At 41.2% G+C, this 14,419-nt stretch overlaps 1 protein-coding gene across 1 annotated transcript in view; it reads left to right on the forward strand.

Moving 5' to 3' along the window:
* PTPRU (protein tyrosine phosphatase receptor type U) overlaps window positions 1-14,419 on the forward strand; it is a 330,295-nt gene that overhangs the window by 307,852 nt on the left and 8,024 nt on the right. Inside the window, exons 26-29 of the mRNA XM_083370035.1 lie at window positions 650-823; window positions 3,449-3,589; window positions 7,933-8,058; window positions 13,110-13,261. Of these exons, the coding sequence (XP_083226161.1) occupies window positions 650-823; window positions 3,449-3,589; window positions 7,933-8,058; window positions 13,110-13,261 (593 nt within the window). The remainder of the gene's footprint in view (window positions 1-649; window positions 824-3,448; window positions 3,590-7,932; window positions 8,059-13,109; window positions 13,262-14,419) is intronic.

Genomic DNA, 14,419 nt, shown 5'->3' on the forward strand with positions numbered 1-14,419 from the left:
AGATGCTGGGCTGAGCTGGGCCTTGACTTGATACAGCAGGCCTGTTCTTAGGTTCAACCCTGGAAGACACATCCATCTGTTTTGAATTACGGCCTTTCCTGGAGCACAAAGCAATTTGAATAATTTCCTTCTTTTAAAAATAGAAAGTTGTATTGATTTGGATTTTTAACCCGTCTTCATTACTTTGTAAGTAACTCAAGGCAGCAAACATTTTATTTATTTTTATCCTGCTTTTATTATTTTTACAAATAACTCAAGGTAGCAAACACAACTAACACACCTTCCGCCTCCTATTTTTGACACAACGACAAAGCTGTGAACTGAGTTTGGCAGAGAGTGACTAGCCCAAAGACCCCTAGCCAGCTTTCATGCCAAATGCAAGACTGGAACTCAGAGTCTTCTGGTGATTGGTCCAAAGTCACCCAGCTGGCTTCCATGGGTAAGGCGGGACTAGAGCTCACATTCTCCTGATGATTGGTCCAAAGTCACCTCGCTGGTTTTCATGCCTAAAGTGGGATTAGAGTTCACAGTCTCCCAGTTTCTAGGCAGCACCTTAATCTTAATCTTAAGTGGATAGCTGTAGTGCTAAATTTCATCTGCCAATAAGATTATAAAATGCTGCCTGATCTGGTTTCTTCGTGTCCAGCAGACTCTGAATTCTGTAACACCCCACCTGGATGTGGAGGAGTGCAGCATTGCCCTTCTACCACGCAATCGGGAAAAAAATCGGAGTATGGATGTGCTGCCTCCAGACCGGTGCCTCCCTTTTTTGATCTCCATGGATGGAGACAGCAACAATTACATCAACGCGGCCTTAACTGATGTAAGTTCATCTCTTAGATGGCAAGGAATGGGTGGGAAAGTCATTGGCCAACCCCATCTACATTTTCTACACCAGTGATCTTCAAACTTGGCAACTTTAGGACTTATGGACTTCAATTCTCAGAGCTGGCTGAGGAATTATGGGAGTTGAAGTCCACAACTCTTAAAGTTGCCAAGTTTGAAGACCCCTGTCCTACACCAACTTTAAGCTGCAAAGTTAGGTTCCAAAATTGGATGCTAGGAGAACAGAATCCCAAGAAAAGTTTGACAGAAGTTAGAAAACGTTTGGGAGACAAAGCCTTAGGAACAAATATATAAAAAGCTCAAAACTTAAATAAGGTTTTAGAAAATCACTGTAAAACATCTATCAGAAGAAAAAAGTCAACTGTACTAGTAATTTAGTTGCCCTTGTTAGCCAATTTAGACTGATCTTCTCAAGCTCACAGTTTCTCAGTTTAGCTACAGTTGATTAAGTGCTGCCACCTAGCTAGATAATTTCAATTTTTTAAAAAATTGAAATGAAATTGACCATCGATCAGTACCTCTCTGAACCTCACCAATTGATAGAATTTGATACTTTGTTGTGTCTTTTGTATGAGCATATGATGATTTGATATTTGGCACTTTGTCTTTTGGTTTGTTACCTGGTTAATTCTGTATGTCTCTGAGTCTTGATGCTGTATGATAGAAGCCAGCCCTTGTACCTCTCTTTAATTTAGTACATTGGACAAACTGTGCTTCTTTTAACCTCACACATCTCAATACTTCTTACAGTTGCCAAGCTTGAGAAACACTGCTGTAAATCAGAGCTGTCCAGCCTAGGTAACTTTAAGACTTGTGGATCACAACTCCCAGAATACCCGAGCCAGCCATGCTTGCTGAGGAATTCTGGGAGTTGAAGTGCATAAGTCTTAAAGTTGCCTAGGTTGGACATCCCTGCTGTAGATATTGTAGAAGTACATTTCCAGGATCTGTTGCTGTTGGAGCTGCTGGCCCTTATAATTTGGCGTGTAGAGGAGTGTAGGAAGCAGCTTTATATTAATTCAGAATACTGTCTCATATAGTCAAGTGTCAGTAATGCTATTCAGCATGTACAAAGCCATTTCGTTGCTTTCCTTTTGCTTCCTCTTGGGTTAGAAAATTCCGAATACATCATCACCTCCCCCGAAAGTCCTGTAGATTGCACTCATTTTGATGGCATTCTTCTGTCTAGACAATATTTATTTAGTTATTTATTATTTGGATTTATATACCGCCCCTCTCCCGAAGGACTCGGGGCGGTGTACCGGGCAATTAAAATATGATTGAGTTGCATTATTTTGTGCCAATGTGTAATGTGTACGAATGGTATGCTAGCTTCCAGGTAAGAGTAGGGCCAAAGAAAGCTATATTGCCTAAAATAATCAACAGCCCCTTTCAATTAACCAAGGAAAATGCCAGTTACCTAGGAAGAAGGAGAACAATCACTTTGAAAGCCTGTCACCATGCAACGCTCCAAAGGAAAATGAATTGTCAAGGGTGAAAAGCTTCATCTACGTATTTTTCCCCCTAGGTCTTTTCTTTTACCACCACAGCATGAAATGATTGGATCAGGATTTGACTTAGGCTGGCTCAGTGAGGGAAGGCCGTCCTTCAGAGTCTACACTAAAACTTTATTTCTTCTACCCTTCTTCCTTTAAAAACAGTATTTTCAAAAAAGTATTTGAGCAGAGAGGCAACTATTCCATTCACGCGTATTTTAATGGAGCATTATTGTGAATCTAGATCTAGGAATAAGTGGCCTGAGTATCTTTACAAGCTGCTTACAAAACACTATTTTTAAGGCTACTAAGGTAAACAATTATTAAATGTGTGATGAAGTCATATAAGCTGTACTTAATTTTGATTTGATCAAATCAGCTTTAATTATTTTCTTGGCTTAACTACTTTATTAGGGCAATCCCAGTTTTAAGACTGCATGTGGATATTTCCAAGAAGGCCTGGATTAACTATTAGGTTAAAGAAGCAGCAGCCCAGTTCATGCTCTTAAAAGGCCTACTTCCTCTCCTGTGGCCATCATCATAGCTGGCTGGGGAATTCTTGGGAGTTGAAGTGCACAAGTCTTAAAGTTATTAAGGTTGGATACCCCTGATCTGGATGACGTCCATCTTCTCAATTTATATTCTAGGATAAAGATACCACTACATGTATCTTGTGTGGACTTCAGCCGGCTAAGACATTCTGTAGTCCAAGTTGCCAAGGTTGGAAATCCCAATCTAAACGTTTACTCCCTCCTTCATCGCAGTCATTTAAGGCTCCTTTTGTTCAGCTCCTTTTAACCAGCGACGTTGCAATTGTGATTGATGAGCAGACTTAACATGAGAATGGCCTTGTCAGATTAGGAAAGGTTCATCTTATGCCAGCCCAAAATTTTAAACAAGAGGTGAAGCAAGAGCAGATAGTTTGCTTCTCCCTCCCTTTGAGTGTGGTATTAAAGGACTGAGATGTCTGTATTGCTAGTCTGGGAGTTGAAGTCCACCCATCCTAAAGTAGCAGAGCCTGAGAAACCCCCGCAGTGCCCACTGAAGAGTTGTTTCAGTTTTTGTTTCCTACATGCTTTTACCAATCTCTTTTGTTCTTCTCCTAGAGCTACACCAACAGTGCTGCTTTCATTGTAACCTTGCACCCCCTACAAAACACCACAACAGATTTCTGGAGGTTGGTATATGACTATGGCTGCACCTCCATCATTATGCTCAACCAGCTCAACCAGTCCAATTCTGCCTGGGTAAGTGAGAGAGACCCACTTGTCACTTGATTACCTCTATTTTTTTTTTTGCACCAGTAGTTTTGTTCCAGATCTATAATGCTTGAAGCATTGCACTAGGACAGGGGTAGGCAACCTTGGCTCTTTTATGGCTCTTGGACTTCAACTCCCAGAATTCCTGAGTCACTCAGGAATTCTGGGAGTTGAAGTCCACAAGTCATAAAAGAGCCAAGGTTGCCTACCGCTGCACTAGGAACAGTGAGACCCATATTCAAGGTCTCACTTCAGGCGCAGAACCTTGCTGATAATTTGGGATTATTCATTGGGATCATGAATTAAATCTATCCAGTGGTGGGATTCCAATAGGTGAACGACCGGTTCTCTGTGTGGATGCCGCTTCCGAAAGTCCATTCTGGGCCTGGGCAACAAAAAAATTAGCTACCGGTTCTGCTGAAGTGGTGCGAACCAGCTGAATCCCACCACTGAATCTGTCCCACAGGACCATTACTATGTGAAACTGCTGAAAACAAATCTACATACAACAATTTCAGCTCCTGGAGAAAGGGCAGGATAGAAATCCACATAATAAATATGCCCACTGAGCAGATACTCTGAGTTCTTTGCCCTGAGCAAAGAGAAAAGATGGGATGAAGTAGTTAAATGATAAGTGGGACTGGAATATCAAATAAGAGTGTTCTCCTACTTAAACATGTTGAGGTAGTAAGTCCTGGACTCTCGACCCAGCATTATATCATTTTACCTTTCCTTGCTGGTTTGCCATCTGTCATCAACTCTTCTAGGGCCCAAGATCCCCTCAGAGTAATTTTAAAAACTGGTTTCCAGTTTTGCTCCCCTCCCCCAGTTTATATTTTGGGGCTTTTATAGGCAGAAGGCTTGCAGCGGCATAAGCTTGAAACTTTTTAAAAATTTACTCCTTAAATAGCTAAGAATTGCGTCTGGCTTGAGCAATCTTTGGAATATGGCCATCCACATGCTGCGCAGATGCTGCTGCTGCCTTCCAGCCAATGGAAGTTGTGCATTCAGTGGCAAAGCACAGTCACAGCCAGTCAGTCTAGATTTATTGTTTTAAAAGAAAAGAGGGAAGTGAGCAAAGCACAGTCAGCCATGGCTACTGTTGAGAGAGTTTTGTAGGAGCACAGCTAAAGGGCATTTGGCCATTGTAAGTCAGTTGAAGAGGCCTCGGTGACCTGCTTCTCTGATCATTATGGTTTGCTGAATAAATCACAGATGATTGGATTTGTACAGCAGACTGAGTTGGAAGCTGGCAACTAAATGACCAGAGAAGGCCATTCTGGTTGGTCTTCAATTCAATCAGTGGGTGGAAGGACTGCTGCCAGAAATGTGTGAATGCTTTTAAGTGACATTAGGTGGCATAATGCAATCTTCTCCAACCTGGTGCATAATCTATAAATCCCCCAAATCTAAATCCATTGGATGTTTATGCCTGCCTTTGCCATCCTGAAGCCCTTGAACATCAACCCAATGCCTACACCTTCTGAAGAATTCTGGGAGTTGATGCTTAAGGGCTCCAGGCAAAGGCATAGCCATAAACATCCTACAGATTTAATTTTGGGAATCTATAGTTTTTGTATTTAGATCTTCAAACTATGGAGCCTTTGGGAAGGTTGAGTCTCCCTCCCTAAACATTCAAAACACTCTTGCTGGGTTCATGGCAGTTTTAAGGACCCATTACAAGTCCATAATGTTAATTTGCTTGATTTTTGTTTTTGTAGACTCTTAATGGACACCTTCATTAAATGGATGATTTTATGAGTCAAGATCAGACAGTTCCAGGGCCAATGACCCAACATACTGTTGTACTACTGATATTGAAACAAGGAGATGAATGAATTAAAGGACGACCCTCCCCACCTTGTGTGTGTGTGTGTGTGTGTGTGTGTATGTGTGTGTGTGAAGATGAGCACTCTTTTGTCAATCTTGCTGAGTTAAAGGGGACCACTGCGTGCTTAATAAACAGAAGAGGAAAATAAACATTATTCTCAGTGCTACCATATCAGGAGGTCTAGTAATACTGAAGGGCCAAAGGGAGTTTATTCAGGAGTGAAATTAACTCTGGAAGCAATTGACACAGAGGAAAATCCAAGCAGTGAACTCTGTTACAAGAGGGCGAACTAAGAATTGAGGGAGCTTAACTGGAAAAGAGAAGAGAGGCAGAACTATTTTCACCCTACATAAGAAGCTCTGGTTCTTCTCTGGTCTTTGTAATCAGAGTTGTGTAGCACATTTAACCAAGTCAGTTAAAAACTTTCAGCCTGTGTCTGTAGAGCATGCGAAGTTGGGTTATTTTTAACTTTAGTGTGCATTTTTGCAACTTGACACATTGTACGAGTTCAGCCTTTTGGATGAGTTTGTGATTCAGATCCAGAAAATGGATCTAATTTAAACAGATGAACATTATCAGATCCCTATGCTTCCCCCTATGGGTTCAGTATAAATCTGCTTTTGTTTCTCAGTTATCTTATTCTGCTCCTTGCATTAGATACCTGCCTCTTTAGGGATGTGTGCCTAGTGCTGTTTCAGCCTCGTTTTAAACATTTACTCCAGTCAGTAGATCTGCAAACGACTTTGGGAAGGCAATTTGGAAGAAATATCTCTCAGCTGAATCGCAATAGCCAAATGATGGCTCCGAGTTTGAACACCATCATTTATGTTGCTATGTGAGACATTTGTTAAGTGAATTTTGCTTCATTTTATGATCTTTCTTGCCACAGTTGTTAAGTGAATCACTGCAGCTGTTAAGTTACTAACCCGGTTGTTAAGTGAATCTGGCTTCCCCATTGACTTTGCTTGTCAGAAAGCAGCAAAAAGTCATCACATGACCCTGGGAGAATGCAACCGTCATAAATATGAGCCTATTGCCAAGCATCTGAATTTTGATCAGGTGACCACAGGAATGCTGCAACAGTTGTCAGTGTGAAAACCGGTCATAAGTCACTTTTTTCAGTGCCATTGTAACTTTGAACAGTCACTAAATTAACTGTTGTAAGTCGAGGACTACCTGTATTCCTTAAATACATGTGCTACCCAAAGGAGACATGAACTGTTGGATGGCCTGAAAAAGCTAAATGCTGTGTTAAAGTGCAGTGACAAACACCATGTTTTTTGTGTTGATATTTCCATCCTGGTTGTTGCTGTAGGACAGGGGTCTTCAAACTTGGCCCTTTCATGACTTGTGGACTTCAACTCCCAGAATTCTTCAGCCAGGCATGCTGGCTGAGGAATTCTGGGAGTTGAAGTCCACAAGTCATAAAAGGGCCAAGTTTGAAGAGCCCTGCCGTAGGGAATGAAATTAGTGAGGCAGGAATAGCAGTCGTCATGCTAGAGAGAATCATTCTGTCCAAGTAGATCAGACCCCTCCCAGAATGATCAGGAGAAGAGGCAAACGTCCCTTGACTCAAAAAAAGCAGGAGGGAAAAGTCTTGAATTAGATCCTGGGAACAAGAACCTTTCCAAAGCCTGTGACTTCCATCTACTGCAGTGGACCAATTTCCTTTTGCTCAGGTCATGCCTATTCCTGAATAAAGGGTTATATGTTCAGAGGGATAAGATTTACAGCTGAACGTGGTCCGAAAACAATTTCATTCATAATGCCCCAAGTAGACAGTGCATCAGTTAGGCTGCCAGATGAATGAATATCAAGAGTCCATCCTACCAGTCATCGTTTTCTGTCCCTTTAATGCCAAGCAATATTAAACCTTGTCCTGATGTATCCTAGGAGGAATTGGCTGAAAACAAACCTTGATTGAAAGGGATGCTGATAACAACATTGAATTGCTTCCATGTGTGAGAGAAAATAATAATAATAATAATAATAATAATAATAATAATAATAATAATAATAATAATAATAATAATAATAAATAAAAAACACAGATGAGGCTTATTTATTTAGAGAAAGAGGGACTAGCAGTGGGTGTGTGCAAAAAGGAGCGATGGGTTTTACAGTGAAACATAAAAGCAAGATACTGTAAGCACTGCTCGATTCCACAGTGCAGGGAGTATTCTTTATTGGAGAAAAACAAAGAATAACCAAGTAAAATAATCAATCTGCATAAAAGTGGAGGCAAATTTTGCAGGCTATGGGGAAGGGGAGAGAAGAAAGGAAAAAGAGAACGGCAAGTTTAACCCACTGAAGCATGCACCCACTCTTTTCTTCGACCTTAAAAACTTTGAATTCACCCCTCTACCTTTTGTCCTCCTGGTTGAGTTTGCACGATGTGTTAACTCCAAATCATCATGCACCACATTATGGCTTATTAGGTGAGTGAATCTACCTCTGCAGTGCCAGGTATTCATGCCACGGTTTGTTCCTTTCTTTTTAGCCTTGTTTACAATATTGGCCAGAACCAGGCCTTCAGCAATATGGACCAATGCAGGTGGAATACATATCTCAGTCAAGTGATGAAGAAGTTGTAGCCCGTCTTTTCCGGGTGCAGAACATAACGCGGGTGAGTTCGCTCTAAAATTTTGCACTGTTTTTTTTAAAAAAATATAATTAAATCAATACTTGCTTGCTTGCTTTCAAAAGAAAAACTTGACCTGAAAGGAATGGAAAGGGGAAAGGGTTTTTTACTGTGGTCATGTGGGGCCATTCTTTTCTCTTTCCACCAGCAATAATTGCACGTGTTGTGGTAGATTCTCGGATTCTTGACTTGCAGCTTAAGGCTTCTTCACTTGCAATTCTATAATGGGACAGTAGGAAAGCACAACAAATTTGACTTCAGAATAAAATGGAATAATCAATGTAGTCCGGTCATGCCAGAAGAAATAGGCCATTTTGTTTATAAAAGATTCGGAGGTGGGGCTGAGAGGTGAGGTAACCAAGTTTCTATACGAAACCCAGCAGCTGCTTTTTCTCAGGGCAGAAAAAGCAAAAGGGGATTTCAATTTGGGCAAGGAAGTTATTGCAAGCTACTGTTAATGAAGGGTTAATGCATTCCCCCCCCCCGCCATCAATCTCACCAAAACCAGTTTCCAATCATGCAAGCATGGATGGAGAGGCAAAGGATAGAAGAAACAAGAACATTTTATTTATTTATTTATTTGTTTGTTTGTTTGTTTGTTTGTTTCCCACCTGTATTATTTTTACAAATAATTCAATGTGGTGAACATATCTGACACGTCTTCCTCCCCCTATTTTCCCCGCAAGAACAATCCTGCATGATGGGTTGACCTGAGATCACCCTGCTAGCTTTCATGGCTAAGGTGGGACTAGAACTCATGATCTCTCATGATCTCCTGCTTTCTAGCCTGGTGCCTTAACCACTTGACCAAACTAGTTCTCTCTACATACATACATACATACATACATACATACATACGTATGTATGTAATATATTATATTCCACCCATCTCAGTGATAAGGTGACTCTGTCTAACATAGAAGTGCCTGGGAAGAAAAGGACTTGATTGTCATTCAATGCAGACCAGCTAAACGCTTCACTATCTTTGGGGAATGGCCACTGTTTACTGGCCTGTGTGGCTGAGACTGAAGAAGTCGGCGTAAGATTTTCTCTCTCTGATAGATCTTTACAAAGAACTCCAAAAGGATCTCTCCATCCTGAATGAATGGGCCTCAGGATAACCAATACAGGTGCAGGGAGCAACTGTGAAGCAGGGCAGACATCCCGCTGCCTAGCTGGATGAACTTTTTGATTGCAGCCAGCTGACTGCTGTGTGACTCACAATGCTAGCTTAGATAAGCCCTGGTGTGGTCCAGCACAATCCTTCTTAGGTCTTTATGGAATTGTCTGTCTTTCCTGCATTTTGTTTTATTTTTGTTTTAAAAGACAAGGAATTTTGTCTTGTGTTAGACTAGGAAAACTGACTCAGGCAGTTTGCTTCAGAATGAGATTGGATGAAAGATTGAACCACCAGACGTGGTGGCGCAGTGGTTAGACTGCAGCATTGCAGACTGACTCTGCCCACGGCTTGAAGTTTGATCCTGACCAGCTCAAGGTTGACTCAGCCTTCCCTCCTTCTGAGATCGGTAAAATGAGGACCCAGATTGTTGGATGCAATATGCTGACATTGTAAACTACTTAGTGACTGCTGTAAAGCACTATAAAGCGGTAGATAAGTCTAAGTGCTATTTCTGGAAGAGCCTCCTCTTTAGGTTCAATGTAAAATCTAACCCAACCAAATGCTCTTCAAATACATTGGATTAGAATTTCCACAACTTCCAGCCCCTATATTAAAGGTGGACACTGCTTGGGGATTATAGGAACTGTGGTCCAGAGAGCCCCTGATTCAGAAAGACTTCATTGAACAATTACAGAGAGGGAAACATAGATGGAAATCTCACTGCAGGTTGCTCAGAAACTGGTAGCTAATTGTCCCTTTTTCATTATGGTGTCTCTCCTGCCCCAATCCATTACAGAGGCATTAATAAGAACTTGAATGCCATCGGCGGAGAGACAGTCTGAAAACCTGTTTTGAGCCTCATAGGATTTTCATCCTTTCCGCTGATTTTGTACTGAGCTTTCTAGCCAGTGCTGTTAAATTCTAGCTTGCTTAGCTATGGGCGAGTAATCCCCCCTCATTCCATTCCATGCTAACTACATTATATTGCAAATCTACCTATATTATGAAAGTATTACAGGGCCTCGTTTCCTTATCCCTGCTTCCTTTCCCTTTCAATTTCAATTATTATTATTATTATTATTATTATTATTATTATTATTATTATTATTATTATTATTATTATTATTATTATTATTATTATTATTATTATTATTTAGTGAATACCAAATGAATGCAAGCAGGCAACAGTCATTGATTGCCAGGAAACAGCTAGCTAGCTGGCTGGCTGCAAATGTCAGGCATAATTCACAACTATATTTGCAAGAGGTGCTCTGGAATTTTTGGGAGTGCAAGCAGAGCAGCGCTCTAAAACAGAGGTCCCCAACCTTTTGGGCACCAGGGACTGGTTACGTGGAGAGAGGTTTTTCCGTGGACTGGAGGGGGCGTGGTTTTGTGTGCTGCCTGCATCTCGCAGATGGGGCTTTGCTTGTTTGTGTGGACCGGGGTGGGGGTGGGGGTGGGGTTGGGGACTCTTGCTCTAAAAGGGTTCTGATTTTCTGGCTTTTGTGCACCAGCAAGGACCTCTTCCAAATCATTTTTGAAACCAGTGTGGCTCTAGTACAGGCAGTCCTTAACTTACAACCACAACAGGGACAAGGAACTCCATTGCTAAGCAGGGGGGTGTTAAGTAAGTCGTGCCTGATATTATGACTTTTTTGTCACAGTTATTAAGCAAATTGCTGCAGTTGTTAAATAAATCACCTGGTTGCTAAGCAAATCTGTCCTTCATTGACTTTGCTTGCTGGGAAAGTACCACAAATGGTGATCACATGACCTTATGTTAAATACCTGCAGGTTGCCAAGTGCCTGGCTTTTGATAACATGACCCTGGGGATGCTGCAACAGTCATAAGTGTGTGTCCTGGTCATAAGTCATTTTTTTCCTGTGCCTTTGTCACTTTGAATGGTCGCTAAACAAGTCAAGGACTATCTGTACCTACAGATGGGACTATCTGTGCATCTGTGTACAAGGTGGAGGTAATACAGGTAGTCCTCGACTTACAGCAGTTCACTTAGTGACTGTTCAAAGTGACAACAGTACTGAAAAATGTGAGTTATGACCTTTTTTCATATTTATGACCGTTGCAACATTCCCCTGGTCATGTGATCAAAATTCAGATGGTTGGCAACTGACTCATATGATCACCTTTTTTGTGGCCATCTGACAAGCAAAGTCAATGGGGAAGCCAGATTCACTTCGCAACCATGTTAATAATTTAAGAACTGCAGTGATTCACTTGGCAAAAAGGTCATAAAATGGTACAGAATTCACTTAACAAATGTCTCATTTACCAACAGAAATTTTGGACTCAATTGTGGTCATAAGTTGAGGACTACCTGAATTTAGGAACAAGTCCAAAGAATCAGTAACTCAGAACCAAATAAGAGCAGATCATTTCATTCTTCTACTATGCCCCATGAAATATTCTCTCAGCTGATTTACAGCTGATGCTTTAAAATTCATTCTGGAATGACTGCATTAGTGGCTTTAATTTTCTCTTTCTCTTTATTATTATTTTTAAAATCTTATCAGCATGTAGCATCATGCTGAAACACAAGGAATCTTGATATGCTTGTACACTTGGTTGGTTATGTATGTATCAAATCTAAGATTTATTTTTTCCCCCAGCTAAAGAGTTGCAAAATTTTGAGCAGTATTATTTGAGCTCCTGAGTAGAATTGCCTGTGACTCATGTTGTACTAAGTAGGTAATTCCCTATTTTCATGAATCACAAGACTCCCTGCTACAAAACAATGTAAGCCAGTTGTTAGCAACTACTGGACTGAGGCCCAACAATGAGTCATGTTGTAAAGATGGGGCAACCTCATCTTAACTTAATGAAGGGGTAGAACTTTAGGGCAGACGTTCAGCTGAGTAGATTTACCTCATTTTGAAGTGAAGTAATGTTATTACTGTCTGAAAAGACCTTCTCCCTCTTATTGTTTGCCTAGTACAGGGATAGGCAACCTCGGCTCTTTTATGACTCATGGACTTCAACTCCCAGAATTCCTGAGTCAGGAATTCTGGGAGTTGAAGTCCATGAGTCATAAAAGAGCCGAGGTTGCCTACCCCTGGCCTAGTAGTTCAATGCAACTGATTGAAATTCGGGATTCTTGCCTATTCCTATGCCCTAGAACAGGGGTAGGCAACTTTGGCTCTTTTATGACTCGTGGACTTCAACTCCCAGAATTCCTGAGCCAGCCATGCTGGCTCAGGAATTTTGGGAGTTGAAGTCCACGAGTCATAAAAGAGCCAAGGTTGCCTACCCCTGCCCTAGAACAATATTTCCTGATCATGAACCTTTCCCAGAATTCTGCAACTAGCTTGATCATTTCTCAGAATTCTGGTTGTTAAGGTCCATGCATCTCTGGGAAACACTAAGAAAGAGTATGGGCAATCAAGCTGCAGAGAGTTTTTGAATGTCGTTCTTAGGGTGACTGCTTAAAAAAAAACTTGAATACAATAGAGATAAAAAAATGATTTAATTTCTTAACATTGAACCTAAATCTGGCTAATAAGATTATTCTCTTATTATGTATATTTCACCTTGATAAAAATTGTCATTTGAGGAGGTTTCTGGGATTAAATCCAAAGATTTGGGGAGCTGTGAATGGTTTAGTGCAGGGTTCCCAAACATGGCACTTTAACACACATGTACTTCAACTCCCAGAATTCCCCAGCCAGCAGCTGACTGGGGAATTCTGTGAGTTGAAATCCACACATCTTAAAGTTGCCAAGGTTGAGAAACCCAGACTTAGTGTATCTTTATCCTAGAATAAAAAGCAAGCAGATGGACATCTGATACCTCTATCAGATTCCAAGTTATGTTTCATCCTGGAAAACAGCTGGTTCAAGGCTTCTGGCTTTAGCAAACTTGAGAAGAAGAGAACTAATTACAAGACTTCTCTAGTTACAGGAAGGACACTTGATGGTCCGGCACTTTCAGTACCTGCGGTGGTCAGCCTACAGAGATATTCCAGACTCGAAAAAGTCTTTCCTGAATTTATTAGCCCAAGTAGAGAAGTGGCAAGGAGAGAGTGGCAATGGCAGGACCATTGTCCATTGTTTGTAAGTATTGCTTGGCTTAAGCGGGAAGAGGGAGGTGGCATTTGTGTCTCCAAGTCAGTTCTGCGCTATTCTCTGCCTTGTTAGCAACATAACACAAATAGGATCACGAGGTTCTGTGGATTGTAAGTCTTCATAGGCAAAGAATCTACGTGGAAATAGTTGAAATAGCACTGTGGGTAGGGGTCCACTTGCAAACCCCGTGCTTGTGGTTACTAATATCAGTGTTTCTTATACAAGAAAGATTAAGATCTGGCAAGAACGTAAGCTCTACTGTGAACCTTCTATTATATCGTGGTTAATAAACAGAAATTAATCCTAAAAGCTTCTTGATTCACATATAATGAAAACTGTGGTTTAAATAAGCCACACTTTCAGCATGGGTGCTTATACAAGGAAGAATGGAAGAGGAGCAGGGCAAATCCAAGACAGTCCTAGGCTGCATTAACAGAGGGATAGAATCAAGATCATGTGAAGTGTTAATACCACTTTATAATGCCTTGGTAAGACATGAAATACTTCACCGAGTTTTGGTCGCTATGATGTAAAAAAAAATGTTGAGACGCTAGAAAGAGTGCCGAGAAGAGCAACAAAGATTATTACGGAACTGGAGGCTAAAATATATGAAGAACGGTTGCAGGAATTGGGTGTGTCTAGTTCAATAAAAAGAAGGACTAGGGGTGGCATGACAGCCTGTAAGGGTCTGCCACAAAGAAGAGGGAGTCAACCTATTCTCCAAAGCACCTGAAGGCAGGACAAGAAGCAATGGATGGAAACTAATCAGGGAAAGAAGCAAACCTAGAACCAAGGAAGAATTTCCTGACAGAACAATTAATCAGGGGAACAACTTGGCTGCAGAAGTTGTGGGTGCCCCAACACTGGAGGTTTTTAAGAACAAATTGGACAACCATTTGTCTGAAATAGTATAGGGTGTCCTGCCTGAGCATCAGGTTGGACTAGAAGACCTCCAAGGTCCCTTCCAACTCTGTTATTCTGTTAAAACATGGGCCTAAGCCACATTCTTGAAAGCTAAGACTAATGATCCAAATTTGTTAAGTCTAACCAGACCAGAGGATCCTAAGTGTCCTGTGCAAGTGTTCATTAAGCACACGGGTACAATTAAATCGAGAGGAAATGTAACCCTGTGGATTGAAGCCTTTC

The sequence above is a fragment of the Vipera ursinii genome (assembly GCF_947247035.1).
Source record: "Vipera ursinii genome assembly, chromosome: 9".
Classification (NCBI taxonomy): Eukaryota; Metazoa; Chordata; class Lepidosauria; order Squamata; family Viperidae; genus Vipera; species Vipera ursinii.